The sequence below is a fragment of the Globicephala melas genome, chromosome 12 (genome assembly GCF_963455315.2).
Source record: "Globicephala melas chromosome 12, mGloMel1.2, whole genome shotgun sequence".
NCBI classification, from domain to species: Eukaryota; Metazoa; Chordata; class Mammalia; order Artiodactyla; family Delphinidae; genus Globicephala; species Globicephala melas.
Window position 1 is genome coordinate 71,288,011 of NC_083325.1, and position 19,793 is coordinate 71,307,803.

The 19,793-nt window shown below is 35.6% G+C and overlaps 1 protein-coding gene across 7 annotated transcripts in view; it reads right to left on the minus strand.

Moving 5' to 3' along the window:
- NCOA1 (nuclear receptor coactivator 1) overlaps nt 1-19,793 on the minus strand; it is a 261,841-nt gene that overhangs the window by 67,369 nt on the left and 174,679 nt on the right. For all 7 annotated transcript variants that reach the window (XM_060309246.1, XM_030858266.2, XM_060309244.1 and 4 more), the window contains 5 exons: nt 16,328-16,505; nt 14,197-14,376; nt 12,813-12,908; nt 7,885-8,025; nt 697-844 (listed from right to left, as the gene is read on the minus strand). In XM_060309246.1, the coding sequence (XP_060165229.1) occupies nt 697-844; nt 7,885-8,025; nt 12,813-12,908; nt 14,197-14,376; nt 16,328-16,505 (743 nt within the window). The remainder of the gene's footprint in view (nt 1-696; nt 845-7,884; nt 8,026-12,812; nt 12,909-14,196; nt 14,377-16,327; nt 16,506-19,793) is intronic.

The following is a 19,793-nucleotide window of genomic DNA, read 5'->3' on the forward strand; positions in this document are numbered from 1 at the left end:
AAGTTCTTTACTCAAATCCATAATTATGACAACAGATTTGTGACTGGTATTACCATGTTCCCATAAGCAAATATATCAGATGAGAGAAAGATGAAGTGAGGGAAAATGTCTTTGCTTTTGTTTAATGCTAAATTTTAAATAGTTGTAAATGTAGGATTTTGAATAATTCATAGGATAAGAGAATGGTTTCATGAATTTACCATATATAATAGTGCAAAACATATTTTGAGAGGAGAACAAATTAGAGGCAATGACATTCAAAAAATCTCAAGTGGATAGTTTAATAATTTGTAGTTTGATAAGCTATCAACTTGAACTCAGGAGCCACTGAGTTTTGCCCTAATGAAAATAAAGCACTTTTAAAATTAAAAAATAACAATACTAATAAACTCAAATCTTTTATGACCGTAAGTTCACATATGGAAAGTTGGAAATTCTTAGCCACGTTTTTGGTTTTTACCCCTTAAGCATATATTCAGCCACACCTTTCCTGTCTCCCTTTTTAAACAACAAAGCTATTGTTAGGCGACAGAACTATAAAACTCAGTATGGATATATTAACTATATACTCATCATGCTAGTTTAATGCCTAATTTAAAATTTGTTTTCTCGCCATCAAGAATATAAAACTTTTTTCTCTAAGAAGAGATATGTGAAATGACTTATTTCATATGAAGCTCTCCAAATAAGTAGTACCTGTCGATGATATGAATTCCCATGATGAAAGGTTGCATGTCTGGACTTTGAGGGTAGCAAAGTTTACACTTGGTGTGGGCGCTAAGCATTGTCCCATCATTCAATATGAATCTATAGGATGGGCTGGAGGCAGTGCCACGAGTCATCACTGTTTCAAACAAAAGAGAAACCTAGTTAAAATTCTGACACTTATACTTTGGGCAAAGGAGAGTTACCAAGCCTTATTTCTACCTAGAACTTCATTTAAATGCCCTTCTAACTGCTGCCTGCTCAGACTCTAAATACAGTCAGATAAAGCAGATATCTGAGGGGGGAAAATGATTCTGGGTGAAATATACAATCTGATGACAAGTTTTAATTTAGTCCTACTTGAACAGGTGCCTCCTCACAGAAATTACAATTATGAAGAAACCACAAACCACACAAAAATCAACCTTAATCTTTCCCTATAATGGGGCAGCTCCTTAAATTTATTAAGTGTTCATTTAAAATACCAAGAAGTAATTTTCTCCCCTCTCATTCTCAGTATTATCTCTAACAAGCTCTCCCCCAACCTTTGGCTGGCTGATTTTTAGAAACAGCTTTATTGAGATGTCATTAATATACTATAAAATTCATCCTCTGAGTTTTGATTAGTTTGCAGAGCTCTTTAACTGAAATTCAAATTTAATTTTTCACTCAGGAATGTGAATTGATAAGGTCCCCACTTGTCAAATTACTATAGTCATATATATTATTTTTGATGTTTGAATTTAGTTTAGTAAGCAAATTAAGATAAAGCCACTGATTATTAATATAAAATAAAAACTAGGTTAAAGCAGTCAAATCACTGTATAAACAACACGGTTTACTTTTGTCCTAAAGCTTTATTAACAACAGATAAAATTCTAACTCTACTGGTAAATATTTATGAAATATGTAAAGGCTCTACCAGACTACTAAGTAAGAAAATGTCACTGATGTTTCAGTAATACAATAGAATTCTTTTTTGAGAAAGATTTAATAGGTAGACTCAGCTATACCAAGGTTAAGAATCATATCCACTGAAATACAAGGGTTACTACCACAAATGACTATTATAATGTAGCCTGTAATAAATGTTAGTCCTATTTTTCAAAGACATTTCAGAAAGGGCTTCAGTCACACTTTAAAGACATATGAGAAAGACAAAATGACCAACTGATAAATAATTTTTGAAGCTACATATTACTTTAAGTGAAGAGAAGGCAGGCTCTACTTTATTGCCATGGGTATACCATATAAACTGAAGAGGGCATAATCTGCTGTAAATCTATGCCATACATAAATCTCCCGAAGTACCAAAACCAGGATATAAAGTTAATTTCAAGGATTCCTTACCCACCTGGCAATTTCAGCCAAATCACTGGCACATTTACCAAATACAACACATGGAGAAATTTAGTATCTAGTGAAATAATAAATGATGAAAAAGTCTTTACTGAAAACCGATAATTTCTGTGTAAGGATATAAGTTAAATGTTTGCTCTGACAAAACCTTAAAAATATATTAACAATTCCCAACTGTTTTGGGAATATATTTTAGAAAACACAACTACAACAAAAAAGTGGCACTTTAAGATAATTATTAACCTGGGATATTGAGAAAGCTACAGATATATAAATGGCCAGATAAGACACAGAAGATATTTCACGTTATTTTGCTGATGCCATTTTGTCTATTTTTTCATCACACTTTATTGCACTTTAGGATCATTCTGCTGGAAAGCGTTCTCTGGCTCTTCACCACTGAGCTGATGGTCCAATATGGGAGTCATCAGCCACTTCCATAATGTGGCAAATTGATGGGGTAAATTAAATTTAAAATTAAAAGAAATTTAAAATTCAGTGCCTTAGTCTCACTAGCCACATTTCAAGTACTCAATAGCTGCATGTGGCTAGTGGCTACCATATTGGACAGTACAGCTCCATACAATCTGATTTCATTTTGCTTTCCAATCTTATTTTTCATTGTTTCATAAACATTTCTTCTATATCTCTTTGAACAGGAGGTAGAAAACCTTTTATACACTTATTTTTCTTCTTCAGGTAGAATAAACGTAAGGGCTAGTACTGTGTCCCATTCTTATTTTCCACTCTCCATTGAAATTGCACAATGCTTTTAAAGTGAGAAAGAACTAGAAACTCAGGCTAACATGGGAATATTAAGATACTGTGGATTATAGAACCATCAATAGTCCTTTAGTAATTATGCTTCCTTAACTTGGAGGACTACATCTAAACTAGTGAAAATTCCAAAATTGGGGAATCCCTTCTAACTTAATACAGGAAACTATTACACTTTAAGTTTTGAAGTTAGATTATTTATTTTCGATAATAAGGTGTGGAATAAGACTCAGCACAAGGAAGGCAGCACAGGGCAATGAAAAGCATAAAAGCCTAGGAATCAGATTTAGGTTTGAACTCTGACTTTGTCATTTACAAGTTTAGGACTTAATAATGCAAATTAACCTTTGCCCATTGTCACTAAAATGGAGCCAGCTTATTGTGAGATAACATCTAGCATGGAACCTGGTACATAGCAGGTACTGAATGAATATTTCCTGAATAAATACCAAAGAAAAAACAAACTACAAATAAGCAGCTTCCAAAGTACCTACGTCCTGAGTCATACTCACAGTCAGCCAATCCCAAGATACCATTTATACTAATAGCTTCAACCCTACACAACAATCTAATATTCTGAATTAAGACATGAGTATGGAAGCCATAATTCTTTACAGAACTGGTTGGTTAAACGTCTGTTCTACACACCAAATTTTCCCCATAAGAAAGATCTGTGCCTGAACAAAACTATTTGGAATTTCATTTGATCACAGGTCCTGACCTTGTTTTCTGATTTAATTTTACCAGGTTTTGTTTCCTGATTTAGTTTGCCCAGGTTTTGATCTCTGACTCCTGTGTCCATTTCTAAAATTTTTAGAACACTTAGTGAGGAGGGATGTTATTGATGTGGTATTACTGCCACCCCAGAAACTCTTCAAAGAACCTTTAAAATGGCAATCGTTTTTGCTTTTGTCCCCCCAGAGTAGGCCTCAACAAAGCCAGGAAACAGAGCAAAGGAAACTGTTTTCTCTGGTCACAGCAGCTATAGAAGTAGAGCTATTTGGGTTTTTGACTCCACCTAATTTGGTGCTGAGATAACCTGAACAAGCATGCCTTACTGATGTTAACCAACTGGGCAGGTTTAAAATGTATGGCAGGGTACTACAGATCAATGCTGTAAGAGATTTCTCTTTCTTTTTGATATTTCCCTAGATATATGCAGAAAAAATGCAATTTAAAAATTGTTACTAAGAAAAAAAAATTACCCCTAGATGCTCTAAGATTTTCAGTCACCAATGTGTAAACTCTATTCAGTATACTGAAATTTCTCAAAAAGGAAAATAAACTCATATTTTAAATATTTTTAATAAAGTTAGACAAAAAAAAGATTTTCAGTTAACTCTGTTATACAGAAATGGACATTCTGGTTAATCATTCATATGGGAACTTACGTTTTATAGCAATACTTCCAAACTTATTGATACTACAAACTCCTTCCAACTGTCTCATGATTTTTTTAATGAAAATAACTTTATTTTGTTATTATAAAGTTAACAGAGAAATGAACAAAGAGTAAGTAAAGATAAAGTTGTATAATCCCATCACTCAGAGATAACCACTGTTAACATTTTGTTAGCCTTCTAATATTGGATAAATAGATATACAAGAATGAGATCTTACTATATATGCCATGCTTTCTTAGCCTACTTTTTTTTTTTTTTGCGGTACGCGGGCCTCTCACTGCCATGGCCCCACCCCCCCACCCCGCCGCGGAGCACAGGCTCTGGACGCGCAGGCCCAGCGGCCATGGCCCACGGGCCCAGCCGCTCCGCGGCATGCGGGATCCTCCCGGACCGGGGCAGGAACCCGCGTCCCCTGCATTGGCAGGCAGACCCCCAACCACTGCGCCACCAGGGAAGCCCCTCTTAGCCTACTTTTTTTTTTTTTTTTTTTTTTAGCCTACTTTTTAATGTAACAATGTATCATGGACATCTTTCAAAGAGAAGAAACGATCCAAATGACATTACATTATTGATAATAGGTAAATAAAACTTTCATAAAACTTTTCTAGGCTATCTAGCCCAACATTTCCCACGACTAGTACTCTCCTTAAGTGCTAATAGACGTGCTACAGGAAAAAGTATTCTGAGGAAAAATAAGTCTAGGTAACAAAGTCAAACATGAACCTTTATTGTAGAACTTCCCAGAAACTTAAATACCTTAAATATGTCTTATGAATCCCCGAAAGTGGAGACTGAAATATTTCCCATATTTAATTCAGCATGAAACATCATTTCCTAGTTATAGCTATTAATATCTTGTGGAACCTATGTTTATGTTTTCCAAACTTTTCTGTAATAAAACATCTTAGACTATAGACTCTGGTTCAGTAGTGTGGGTGGAGTCCAGAAATCTGGTTTAACAACTGCCCCAAATGAATCTTATCAGGGACCTTAGGGAAGCATTTAACCTAGACTATTCTCTAAAAGAATGACTCTGAATTGAACAGAACTTAGGAAGCTTTTCTAAACTATATACCTTTATGAACTTCCTCCCAGTTTAAAAAATTCCTCAGGTGGTCCTGATACCCATTTTCCCCCCAGTCTCAATGGAGAACAACTGCTTTAATCTAGTTCATCCTGAATGCTCCCACAATATTCTTTGGCTGAAATGTTTTCAAATTTGATTCTGGAAAATAAAATGGTCAACACCCTTTAAAAGCAGTCCGTGAGCTGTCTGTCAAAAGCAGCTGAAAAACTAAGCTAAGAACTTAAATCTTTTTTTTTTCACACAAATACTAACGTTTAATCTCGTTTTCAAAGTCGAAGAATGAAAACTTGCAATTAAACACTGAGCAAGCCACATATTTAGGTAATATTTCTTAAAAAGTAAGAACTTAAATTTTTAATGCATATGAGGATTTTATACCAGCTGCTGCCTTCAAAAGGTAAGTTAAAGGCAGGAAAAAAGACGGAGGACAAATTTTCTTGCCTAAATATCAATTACTGTAGAGGTTTTACATTTTAAAAGTTTTACACAAAATCGAGGATATAGTGGCATAATTTGTTTCATTCTTTTATACTGTCCCTAAGTGCAGAGGCAGCAAGGAAACTGCAAATACTATTTACATCTCTCTCCATTCTTGATAGACCAGTGGTTCTCAAACTTGATGCTGAATATAACTTGACTGCTGAATATAACATATAAGAAAAAGATGTGCTCGATTCATGAACGCCGTTTACCAGGTTGTCCAGAATCTCCAAAACACTAGAATCAGTCATGTGAATTCTGGGCAATTTAATTCTGAGAAAAAAGTTATTTCTATTGAGGAATTTTTTTTTTTTCTAAGAAAAGTACAAGAAAAGGACATTAAGACGAGTAATGGAGAAGAGGTGTTGAATTATATTTCTTTACATTTCTCTCTAAATTGTTTTACTTCATATGTTAATGATACGTTAGTTACTTATTATACTTTAATCCATCTATTTTATAGAGAGTTCCAATGGTTTAGAAACACATACTTTAAACCACGGCTCAATCACATCTATGGGCAGCCTAGGCATTTGGACAATGAGACAATAATCTAGACCTGCTTTGCCTTGGCCAAAATGTATATAAATTATAGGCAAATAAAACTGAAAGTCTTTTAAGGAAAGCCTTGGAAGGTTCAACTTATAAAGTTAAGGCAAAAATCAAAGAGAAGAGTATCATATACTGCAGCATTTTAGGCAATGAGTGAAGACAGTGCTCTGAGTTTCCCACTTATGCAAAAGTCAAGTGCTATTGCTGGTAGAGGGAGTCACAAAGTTTGCAACCAGCTGATGGCATTAACTGCTTTCTGTAATGGTTTCCAAACCTGACTGCACTTCAGGATTGCCTGGGGAACTTCTTGGTCATATCCACTGAAATACCATCTTTGGGGATGGTAACAGTCTAGTAAGAGGCCAACTGAAGAACCATTAGTCTGTAGGAAGCTGTCCCAGAAGTAAACAGACCAGTGAGATTCATACAGATGGCTTCCTGAAAAAAAAAAAGTCAAGCTGCTTCCTTCACATACCATTAGGAAGCAGCTGACCTAAAATGGAATGAATGGAAAATCATCTGTAAACTTAAGAAACCTAACGGGAAAATGTTAAAATTAAGAAAGGTGATGGAATAATGAAAAATATTTTAAAAATTGTTTTTCAGGAATAGCCATACAAAGAGTCTCTTTCCAGACAAACTACTTACTTAGAGATTACAGAACAAATTACACTGGGAAAGATGTATTAGGCTACCATAATTACATGACAATATTTTAAAATATATCAAAACCCCTTATCTCTGAATCTTTACAAACTTTCTGGCCTTCACTCTCAGTTAATTTTCCCTATCTTTCCTATAATACTGTTAAGTTCCTTAAGGGCAGGGAATATACTTGTTTCATATTCCCATAGTACTTACTATGACACAGCAGTTATTCAATTATTAATTAATAATTTCATATGACATATTTTTAACTTGAAACTTCAACCTGAGTCAGGTACTGTAACAGTCATGAAGTAAACATGCATGATATAGATCTGTATTATCTAGAAGCCCTCTGACATGCCCGTTCTGCTGGGAGTGATCGTCAAAAGCCAGACAAAAATATCACTTCCTCTCTAAAGCCATCCCTGATTCTCCAAGTCAGAATTAATTTTTTTCTTCTTTTGTTATACCTCTTTTATAGCCCAGGCCACACTGATCTTTAAAACTGTCATATATCCTCCTAACAGATTTTGACCTCCTGGAGGGCAAAACCCTGCTTTGTCATCACTGAATCCCTGGCACCTTACATAGTGTTCTATGTATGTGAGGAACTTGATACGTGTCTGCTGAATGCATGAATGAATGAATGAGTGAGTGACCACCACATGATATCTTGTTTTTTAAAATGTGCATCCCGAAATTCAGGATCCACTCATGAATTACTTTGCTTACCCACTTCTTCCTTCCTAAAACTGATTATTGCAAAAACTGTAATTTGGAAAAAATACTTATCAAGCCATAAATTCTATATAAATTATTCAATATTAATAAAGAGCAAGGTTAATGAAAATAGCTGAGAGAGAAAAACCTTACCTTCTTGAAATAGTTGTCTGGCATAAGATGGCTCTCTGCCTTGAGGTTGGAAAAAAGCATAAATGCACTTCCTCACTAAATCTTCCCAGCCAGTTCTGCCAGCAGCTCTCAGGGAACTAGTATCAATAGAGATGATTTTACCTATACAAAGAATGAAAGTTTACATTTATGATAGCCTCCTGATACAAGTCATTCGTGTTTCAAAACTAACAACTGCATCTAAAAAATATTCTGCCACCTCTCAAATGTTTAATGGACAAAAGCACTATTAATTTTTATAACATATGGTAACGGAATATATCAGTGACATGATATTACAAAATTGTCTTTGCCTTGGAGTGCGTTATTATATCCTAAAATTCAATACCAATCAAGTAGTAAAGTCATATCATAAAGACCTGAAGCTGCAGAGACTAATGTAGGTCAAACTCCTCTGGCTTGCTCTTTGGATCCTGCTCTCTACATATACTAATGACTGGATCACTTATTGGGGATGGGAGGCAGAGATGAAATATATTATTTTGGTTTAAATTAATTTCCAATAATTAAGTGAAGAGAATATGAGAAAGTAAGGAAGGCTTTCCTTTCCTACCTCCTCTTGGGCTATAGACAATATTGCATTTAAGAATAAAGACTGAAGGCAAAAAAAGGACAATCAGAAAAAGATAAGTGAGAACATTAAGATCTGCTAGGCATTCTGCAAACAGAACATACGCTTTATAAAATTTAGTGGTGATTTGACATTGTTATCACATTTGAACAAGTTTCCTAAATGACTATGGAAGAATTCAGGCAAATTATTTCTTAATCAGGAGCCAATTAATCCAGTTTGTGATTATTCAGATGTTTTATTTTTAATGCAATCTTATATTCACACAAAGTAATATTGGTAAGATATATATATATATGTGTGTGTGTGTGTATATATATATAAATTAAGAATTAGATTAATAAGATGAAAACTTACAAAGCCCCATCCAACTTCAAAACTTGAACATTACCAATATCATCAATATTATTCAATTATGTGTGTACTCCTCACTTGTCACATCCCTCTGTCTTTATATTCTCCTGTCTATCTAGATTGTTCCCAGTTTTTTGTCATTACAATCAATACTGCTATGAATATCTTTCACATTTTCCATAGTGCATGTGTGTAACAGTTTCTCTAGAGTACATATGTAGGAATAGAACTGTTGAGTCACAGGTTATGTGAATGTTCAAATTTATAATATTGAACTGTTTTCCAGAAACTTATGTAAGAGTTACTGTTAATCCAACATCCATTCCATCACCTGGTACTGTTGGGCTTCTTTATTTTTTACAATTAGTAGCTGAAAAATGGTTATGGTCTAACTTCGTATTTCCCTGATTAATGAGGTTGAATATTTTTCATGTTTATTCACCACTCAAGTTTCCTCTTCTGTGAACACCTGGTTGTCTTTTCCTCATCTTCCCTTTTTTCACACAATCAACTCAAATCTATTGTACTGTTTGTGCCTCTTCATTTTAACTAATCCTTTCTTTATATATTTCTCTTGGTTTGTTCAGAAATAAAGTATTTATTAGACCTCTTTAACATAGGGTCTTGAATCTAATATAACCAAGTATGTCTGATCAGGTTGTCACCCAAGTCTTGGCATAAATGTAGAAAGAAAATAAATTAAAACTTAAATGAGGGAATTTTTGTTATTTTAGAACAGTTTGGGGAAAACCTGATGAACACTGTGATTGAAACTACAGATAATTTCGGATTTTCTAAGAGTTTTAATCATTCAATCTTTGTCTCATCATATAAGAGACTAAGAGTTCGTTATAGCAGAGAATCCACTGTTATATAATCTTCAAATGCAATAATACTCCTCATATGCAGTGACTAAAGCGAGGCAATGTATGGTTGTGTTTATGTGTTCAAGGTCAGTATTAACCCACATGACAGCAAGGACATCTGTAATTGTGGGACTGGAGGGAAGAAAGTGATTAAATTATCAGTAATGGTAACAAATGATCAGTAATGCAATGAGTATCTTAGGAGAGAATCATAAATAGGTTGATTTAGAATACTTCTCCTTGCTAGAGGAAAGTTTAACCAACCAACCAAACAAATAAACCACTGTTCAACATTTCCTGGTAGAAAACTTCTTTTTTTTAAGGGACATGAACCACTCCATGTAGAGTTGAAAGCACTACTAAAACTTAAGGAATTAAATATCTAATACTTATTATAGCTTGTTTATTATTTTTTATCTAAATCAACTCTATGATATGATGCTAATTTTACATTTTAAGAATACTTCAGGGAAGCAGCCGCATAGCAGCGGGAGAAGCAGCGGGAGATCAGCTCCGTGTTTTGTGACCACCTAGAGGGGTCGGGTAGGGAGGGTGGGAGGAAGGGAGATGCAAGAGGGAAGAGATATGGGGACATATATATAACTGATTCACTTTGTTATAAAGCAGAAACTAACACACCATTGTAAAGCAATTATACTCTAATAAAGATGTTAAAAATAAAAGAATACTTCATATTTTTCTGGCATCTTTCTATTTTCTTTATATTTTCTCTGGTATCTTCCGTGTAAGAAGTGTGTGCAGTACAGTGATGCCCTTTAAATAGTGCGTCGGTGGAAGGCAATGCAATATAAAGAGTTCTATATTAGGGCCTAAAGATGTCTGCCCTCAGCAATTAGCTGCCTGGTTTTAGAAAAGTCACCATTCCCTCATTTGTAAAATGGACAGGCTAGATTCTGTAATCTCTGAGGTTCCCTCTAGATTTATAATTACTTTATGATCCAGAGCTTAATTTTTTAATTTTTATAAATTTATTCTAAAATCAAGTATATCTAAGATTTTAATGCTGGGTCCTTGGTCAGAAACAAAACTACCAGTTATAACATTGTTCCTATGGAAAAATACAGTCTTCTTTAAAACAATCTAATTTAGGATTCAATTTATAGAAATGCAATATGAGGAAAAGCTGAAATATACTGTTCCTAAATTATCCTCATAATTTTTAGGCCTCCCTTGTCTCCCACATTTATTCTGTGGCCTAACCATCACCCTTTTTCAACAGGCTTTTATTCTGCTATCTCTCAAACCCTTGTTTGGTTTTACTGACACAAAAGACCAGCTATATTTTTTAATAGACCCTATTTTTCCTTCATGCAATAATATTTTGGATTTTCAGTAAGGGTTTATTAAATTTTTCCAGTGTTGTTCATCGGTGGCAAGTGGAAAGGAACGTGTACATGGTAGACTCAAAAAGTGAATGAATAAAGGTATGGGAATTGATCATTACTACCCTTAGATGCTGTAATTGTTGCTGTAAGGGTAGTAATTGATCATTACTGTAACAGATGCTGTAAGGGTAGTAAACTGATCATTACTACCCTTAGATATCAAGCTCCTAGACATTCTCTTTGTTATATTCTATTGGGTTGGCCAAAAAGTGCGTTCGGGTTTTTCTGTAAGATGTAACGGAAAACCTGAACAAATTTTTTAGCCAAACCAATATTTTCTGCCCTAATTTATCCCTAACCTACTCTTTAGTAAGAGCAGTTGGGAGTTTATCTTTAAGAACACAAGAATAAAGCACACAACACAGGAATATTAGACTTCTGGGACTAAAAAATTAATAAATATTGTAACAGGATCTTGTAAATAATGGTAAAGTGAAAAAGTACATTAAAACTAAACTTTCACAAAGAATAAAATTCAGTAGAAATGATTTTTTAAATTTTGGTCTGCTAAAAAATCTATCTGTAGTATCTATCTTTATTTTAAGACTAGAGTGGTAAGTAATACATATACAATTCTGATTGATGTAAAAGTATGAAAACCTAACATGACAAAGTGAAGATAAGATTAAACAATATAGGGGAATTCCCTGGTGGTCCAGAGGTTAAGGCTCTGCACTTCCACTGCAGGGGTGGGCACGGGTTTGATCCCTGGTCAGGGAACTAAGATCCTGTATGCCACATGGTGCAGCCAAAAATTTTTTAAAATTTAAGAAATTTTAAAAATTATCAAAAAAGATTAAACAGTATATGAGAAATACTTTATAAATTATAAAGAACAGTAACAACTTGTTTTTGCTGAAAATCAAATCTGAAGTAGGCCTTTAAAAAGAAGGGCTTATTTTCAGGTATGCTCACTATTACTCACTTTGTGGCTCTACTGCCCTTCTTCCAGTTCTAACATACTCCTCTGTCTTAGGGCTTTTTGCAGCTCTGTCTCCTCAGTCAGGAGCACCAGTTCTGCACCATGCCCCATGCCCAACGCACCCTTCCAACACCCACACTTTGCACAGCTGGCACAGCCTCGTCCTTTGGGGCCTAGGGGCACGATATCAGCTCGACAGGCCTTCTGTTAACCAGCTAATTTTAAAATAGGACCTCCCTATTAGCTTCCCTTATACCATTTCACACCTTTTCCATCAAAAAAGTACAAATCTGTAATTATATCATTGCTTTTTGCTCAATCAGGTATACCCTGAGCAATCACACGTAGTGACAGGCACTTCTAGGAATTCAATCAGTATGTGCTGAATAAATTTAAAGACAGAGAATAAAGGAAAAAAGAAATAGCCAGATACATTTATGCACAATATTAAAACCACTTCTTTGTATCTGTTTATAAATAAATACATTAATATCTACATTGCCAAATTTCTTTCCATAGATTATGAAAAATAATTTATAATCAGAATATAAACATGTGCATAATTACAAAATAATGTTCTCCCCAGCACCCTCCCATAACAATGATGACAGTATCTAAAATGCACAGAATCAAGACCACATTGGAAATGTTTTCTGTACAGGACGAGTGAACAGAAGCTGAGCAGCAGAGAACAGAGGGACACAGTTAGTTTTAAGGGCATAGTCACATCATTAATACTGAGAGAACATTCTGAACTTTGCAGCTAGTACCTGTAGTATCTTGCTTGGTCATAAAGGATTCTACACCCGTAATAGCTGGAGGCCGAGGTAATCTCCGTGCAATACAAATCAAACATGACTGGAAATCTGCCCAAAACAAGAAGGGGAAATTGAAGGAAAGAGGGTAGCAAGCGGTTCACATCTACCACCTGCCATTAATGGTTTTTATAAAAACAGTACATGTTATATGATCTGACACAATATTGGAGTCACTCTGATCTAATAGTATAATATTAGAAATAAAATTGCTCGCAACTAAAAACTGGCAGCTCCAGATAGAGATCTAGTTAGAATAAATTATCCCTTCCCATTGAATGTTCTTACATAAACTAGCGGAGACTGATGCATCTCAAGTACTTGGATGATAACAACTTGAAGAAGTAGTTTTGGCTACATTTAAGCAACATAGTGGTTTATAAAATACAGTTTTTTAGTCTGTTTCCCATATTCATTAATGGCTACAAAGATCATTCCTATAACCACTGTGCAGATAATAATTTATCATATGAAAAAAACATTTAACTGTTTCTGAAGAAGCATTATTTTGCCTTTGACAGAGGACTTCTATGTTTTTAGGATCTGTAATTTTTTTTGCAAGTCCCATTTCCAAATTTTTTTAAGAGGTTACACGCAATATCACACAACTAAATAAGAATTTCAGTCATATAAGACAGGCTTGCATGTGTATTTTGTAAGAAGTGCCCAGTTGATTGTGGCGCCCATTCCCTGGTGAGACCCACTACATACACGGCCTTTTTGCATCTGACTTCTCGGCTGCTACCTTCCCTAGTCCTTACTCCAATTTCCAATTTGTGGTGTTCTTAACTTAGCTCAGTTTAAGCTTGCATGGAAAAGTCATCCACTGTAACAAATTTAACTAATACCATGTTCATACCCTGTTCATATTAGAGCTTCAGCTGTGTTTTCATCTGTTCAGAAGCTTTCTCCTTATAAATTACCTTGTATGGCCTCAAAAATACTAACTCTATTCTCCAGTGTTCCATACACTCTAAGCTTGAAACTTTCTAAAAATCAGAGCTGTTCAACAGCCTGCTGCATTTGGTACATTTCCAACTGGCAGCAGTGAGTTACAGCTCTTATTTCTAGGCAGCAAGTTGGTTTGAATTTGACATTTTAGTGGGAATGTCAGCTTAAAACTGAGGATTTGGGGGCATTTTAAATGGGTAATTCTAGATGTTAGCAATTTTTTTTCTTAAGTATTAAGAAATACAGAGCAAATTGAATAGCCACTATGCTATATAATATAATAACCAAAAATACTATCTGAAGAAGGCAGTTTATAATCAATTTCCTCTCTGTTCCTAAAACCATGGAAAAAGCAGTCAAACACCTTAAAATCACCCTTTGTTTTTACCTTCTCCATCCTCTTGAATTGATTTTGGCTGTGACACAGTGAAACACTGCATTACTTCATACCGCTGGCAAGCTTCCTGGTTCTCGGTGCCTGGCTCATCTGGAGGGTGAATTAGCATCCTGCAGTTAAAGGTATGGCTATTTCGTCGTGTTGCCTCTTGTGGCCAAGGAACTCCATTCACTGTGAAAAAAAAATTGATTATATGCCTGTGAAAAAGGTGAAAAAGTACAAACTGTGAAGATACAAAAGACATACCTTTACTCATCTGCTTAATTAGCTACTCAGATTAAAAGACAGACTTCCTCAGATCCAACATTATCCTGAGGGAATAGGATACTTAATCTTCCTTAGCAAAGCTAAATGTTTACCAATTAGAAAAATGTAAAATTTGCAAGAAATTGTATAGGATTTCCTCCCTCAAAGATAAGGTCTTACAAATACCTTAATTCACTAACAGCTTTTATAAACAGATAAAGACAAAATTAAAAATTAATAGCTTTAAAAAGTTAATAGCTTATTGCTCTTTTGCTCAGAATTTTACAGCAGTTAATTAATGAGCTTTTCCACTTGTTTCCTGTTATACCCTGGCAATGAAAAAAATGACTGAAAATCACAGGTCTGTTGTTAGGCAAGGGTTTTAACCTGGTAGGCATGGATGCTTAAGGATGGCTTGTGTGTGTGTGCACCCTTTTGGTTGGAGGAGTCAAAGTTTTTCAAATGTGACTCAAAAAAAATATTTAGAATATACAGAGACCAGTCTTGGTTTCTTAAATCATTTTTTCTTGCTCTTTATTTTATTTGCACAGTCTGCATGCTACAATGCCTTGAATATGGTGGGTAATCATTACATAAAAATGACTGTTAAAACAGAAATGTTACCTGATTCAGTATAAGAAAAGTGAATTCAGTTATAGAGAAGATAACTATACATTTCAAGTGAGAATCACTGTGTGGCACGTCACCATTTCCCAGTTACAATGTTATATTCAAACCATGGTGGCAGTCAGAGGGGTTTTTCAGCTATTCTCTCCCCATTCCCAACAGATTTCTTACCATAGCCTCGCCGTTGAACCTCCTTCCTTTTTACTATCTCATCACTCTATAACTGTTAGAGGAAATCATGGAAACAAACCTATACTGGAGTAAGGAGTCTTGGTTCATCTTTGAACTAGCTGTGAGTTTTGGGTTAATGGCTTAATCTTTGCCTTGTCTTTAAAATAAAGGAATCCACTTGTATTATCTCTAAAGTCACTTACACTCTAAAATTCTATAACACATTAAGACCCCTTGGTAACTCAAGTATCAAACTAGCGATTTTAAGAGGAACAATTGTTTCAGGCTTCCAGTTACTATAAACACATACTACTCTTTTCAAAGAAGACACAGGCTTCCACTTCATTGAGTGAACAACATAGAAAATTAAGAGCTATGGATAACATTTTATTTGCATGTTTCGTTTAGTTACATAGGATTTCTAGCCAAGACTCTCCGCCAACTTTTGGAGCACATACAGGCTAAAGACTAGGCACGTGGCTTAGTTCATAGAACACAAGCTGGAAATCAGGCCCCATCCATACTCTCAGCTACGCTCCTATAGCAGTGAACAACCCATCCAACCATACTTAGAACTACTGAGTTGAAACCACTCACATCCAAAAATGTTAATTTTAATACGTATGTAATATGAAGGGTATTCCTTCCTCCCTCCTTACCCTCTTTCCTCTCTCCTTCCCTTCCTCCCTCCTTCTTTTTCTTTTCTTTGAGCAAGGTGGTAGGATACACTATATAGATTTGTCTCTTCCTTGTACATAATTAAAATTGAAAACAAAGGGAATTCCAAGCAGAAGCTTTTTGTGGCAAGGCAACTAACTGCTCTGCCTCCTAACACTGTCACATAATTGCGGCATAATCTAGAGGAAGAGGATAAAAGGAATGCTCTCTATCAGCTATTTGATGACACTCCTCCTTCATATTTAATCTCAGGCTGAAATTAAATTTTAAAATATTTTTAGTATATTATATATATTAGTATAATACTATATATTATAAATACAATAATAATAATTATATATATTATGTGAAGGGAAGCTATAGAGAGTTCACATTCTTTGAAAAAACACATTCCTTTTACCTAACGATTTTGGTAGCAGATTCTTCACAAATTCCGCGTGATCACCCACATGCAGTATGCTGTAGACACTGGTATTCATTAATTCCTCCTGATTGTAACCCAAGTAGCTGGTCACATTTTCTGACACAAATACAATTCTCCCTTCACAGTTCACAACAAAGAAAAATCCATCCAAAGCCTGCAAAGCCAAAAAAACGATTAAGAGGTTATGGGGTTAAAAGAGAGAAGAAAAATACACATACACATTTCTCTACTGAAAAAGAGATTGGAAATATACGCCAACTTAAAAAACGGGGGACTGAATAGAAGATTTAACATTGCATGTTCTCTGTGGAGGGAACAGGATTTTTAAACAGACTGTACACTCATGTTTCAAGTAGGCATCAATGAATATGTCAAATGTCTTCCTTGGAAAGAAATTTTATGGCAGCAAATGTGAAGTAAATGACTGACCCATTCAGTCAGTCATAAACACCTCTAAACTGTAGGTTAAGACCTGGTGTCTACCCTCAAGGAACTTGCAGTGGGGAGAGAGACATAAGCATAATAAAATACCAGTGAGAAATGCAGTATCAGAGCCATACACAGACTACTCTGTGAGCACAAAGAAGGATACTTATTTGGGGTCGAGGTGGGGGGCAAAGAAAGGCTACTTACAGACCCTGATCTGAGTTATAAAAGGCATAGTGGAAGAGGGGAGGAGGAATGAGGCAAGAACATTCTAGGCAGAGGAGAGAACATGGCACATAATGGAACAAAAAAGCCATTTGGAGCTGCTGGAGCACAAGGCACAGGCAGGCAGTGAGTCTGGAGAGGTGGACAGGAGCCAAATCACAGAAGGCCTTCTATGCACTGCGATGGAGCCAGAGACCTCCAAAAGAAGATGTACATGCCCCAAGGGGACATAAGATCCACAGGGGTGCAGGGAAGAGAAGTCGGAATCTCTATTTATAGCATAATCTAAAACACAAGGAAGAAATTAAGCTTAATTAACACATCAACACCCTGGTGCCTCACTCAGTCTAGTCACATATCACAAACCACGGAATCTGAGAGAAGATCCAGAATGCAGAGGTTGACAGCAGTACCTTATTTATAATCTTTCTGTTTATCACAACATATTACAGTTTACTTGCTATAGAATGTATAAAAGCAATAAAATCAAGACCTTTAAAAAGTAGAACATTTATAGAATTTTGTAACAAGATGTAACCACCCTTTGTATCATACAGGGGTTTGCTGGTTACTGGTGGCAAAAGACTTAAGCCATCCAGCAATGTTGATGGGCTACTCATTTTTGTTTTTGAAAAAGGTTAAGTGTCCCAAGTTTGCTGACCTTTTCTATGATGCTGGGTGCTAATGATAATATCCTACTAAGCAGGTATTTTCCAAATAATAAACACACCTAATTTTGTTCCTTCAGGGTAAAGATGAAATTTTAACAATGAATAAAAAATAAACTGCTTTCAAAAAGACACTTATGCTACAGAGACAGCACGTGAAAATGGATGTTTTGAAATGTTACCACAGTTATAATTTTGTTGCTGAAAATGATGTACACTTATAAAAATTATCTTCTCAGTGTAAAACATTTAGAAACAAAATCTTTTCCCTGTGCAAAATTCTTCCAATAAGAGTTTCAATGGGCTTTAAAAACCCGTGTTTTAAAAAAGGAAAATGCAACTCCTTTTGATTAATTTGGAGAATCACTATTTGAGATCAAAAAAGATGGAATTTAAGGAATTCCCTGGAGGTCCAGTGGTTAGGACTTGGCGCTTTCACTGCGGGGCAGGGGTTCAATCCCTGGTCAGGGAACTAAGATCCTGCAAGCTGCACAGCGTGGCCAAGAAAAAAAAAAAATTTGAAATTTGAAGAAAAACCTTTGCATAATTGGTAGATAGGATTTCAAAATGAGTATCGTGACTTAGTAAACTCATCCAATGATATATTTTTCCATTTGTATCTACCTCATTTTTGTGAGGTGTTTTTTACAGCTGATAATTTAAGCCAAATATTAAAATAAACTGAACTTGAAACTACATCTTCAAATCACTACGTCCCAAAGCATTCAACCAAGATTTTAAAAAATATGAAGTACAGCATTGTTCTCATTAAAAATACTGCTAACACTTTCTTTAACAAGAACAAAAAGAAATAAAACTATTTTTATTCCACCTGACTGCTGTTGACTATTTTTCATTTAGTTCATAATGCAAAGAGGAGAGGGATGTGATTAATAATCTAAAAACCTCAACACTAGATAAACCCTTTGCTAAACTATTTTGGATTTAGATGAGCACAGGAAAGCACCCTCATATCTAATTGTTTTCTTAAAGTCAGATTAGCTATAAATTTCATAACAGGTGATCTATGTATCTATATGTATATATATTTGTCTGGCAGTTTATATTAAAATAGGGATAACTGAAATACAGACATATTTTTTAAAAAGAAGATCTAAAAATTCTTTAAAATGTTCTTAGCTATTAATTGAATCAGTGTAAATACAATTCAACTTTCTTTTTTCTTTTTGGTCTCTTAAAAGAGTTTAATAAAGAACAGTTTGGGTATAACAAAGTATCATAGTTCAGAGCAAGAAACAGGATTGATATCAAAACACAGGCAAGTAAAAAAACTTGGCCATTTCATGGTGAACCACTTCCAAGGGCCACACCATCCAGCTTCTAAAGCACTACCTTCTTCTATTTTCCATCTAGTTTTCAGTGTGTCCTTTTTAGCTCCTTGCTCTCTGCCTCCCTAGTGACACTGTCTATCTTCAAAGCCACAGTTTCCCTTGCTTTGTTTAATATAAATTTATTTACTTTATTTTATTTATTTTTGGCTGCCTTGGGTCTTCATTGCTGCGCGCAGGCTTTCTCTAGTTGCAGTGAGCGGGGGGCTACTCTTCGTTGTAGTGCACGGACGTCTCATTGCAGTGGCTTCTCTTGTTGCGGAGCACGGGCTCTAGGCATGTGGATTTCAGTAGTTGTGACTCGCGGGCTCTAGAGTGCAGGCTCAGTAGTTGTGGTGCACAGGCTTAGTTGCTCCACGGCATGTGGGATCTTCCCAGACCAGGGCTCGAACCCGTGTCCCCTGCATTGGCAGGTGGATTCTTAACCACTGTGCCACCAGGAAAGCCCTCCCTTGCTTTTTTCACTCTCCATGTCTGTCTCTGACTATGTCTGGAAGTTATCCACTGTCTGCCGAGGGGCTGGGAGAGGTTGAGACCCACTCCTGGGATCATCTCTGCCCAATCTGAAGACTGTCCAGCAGTGGGCACAGGGCTGGTGGTGCAGACCTCGAGCACCAGCAAGGCCCAGGGATTCACCTGGACTACTCGGTGCAATTATTTTTAAGGCATTTGTGAAATCCAAAGGATTTAAACTTCCTTTGCAGTAGGCCTGGAGTCCCTGCAGTCTCCTGTTTCCAGACTTTCTGGGACTTCTCCAAGTTCTCCCATTGACTG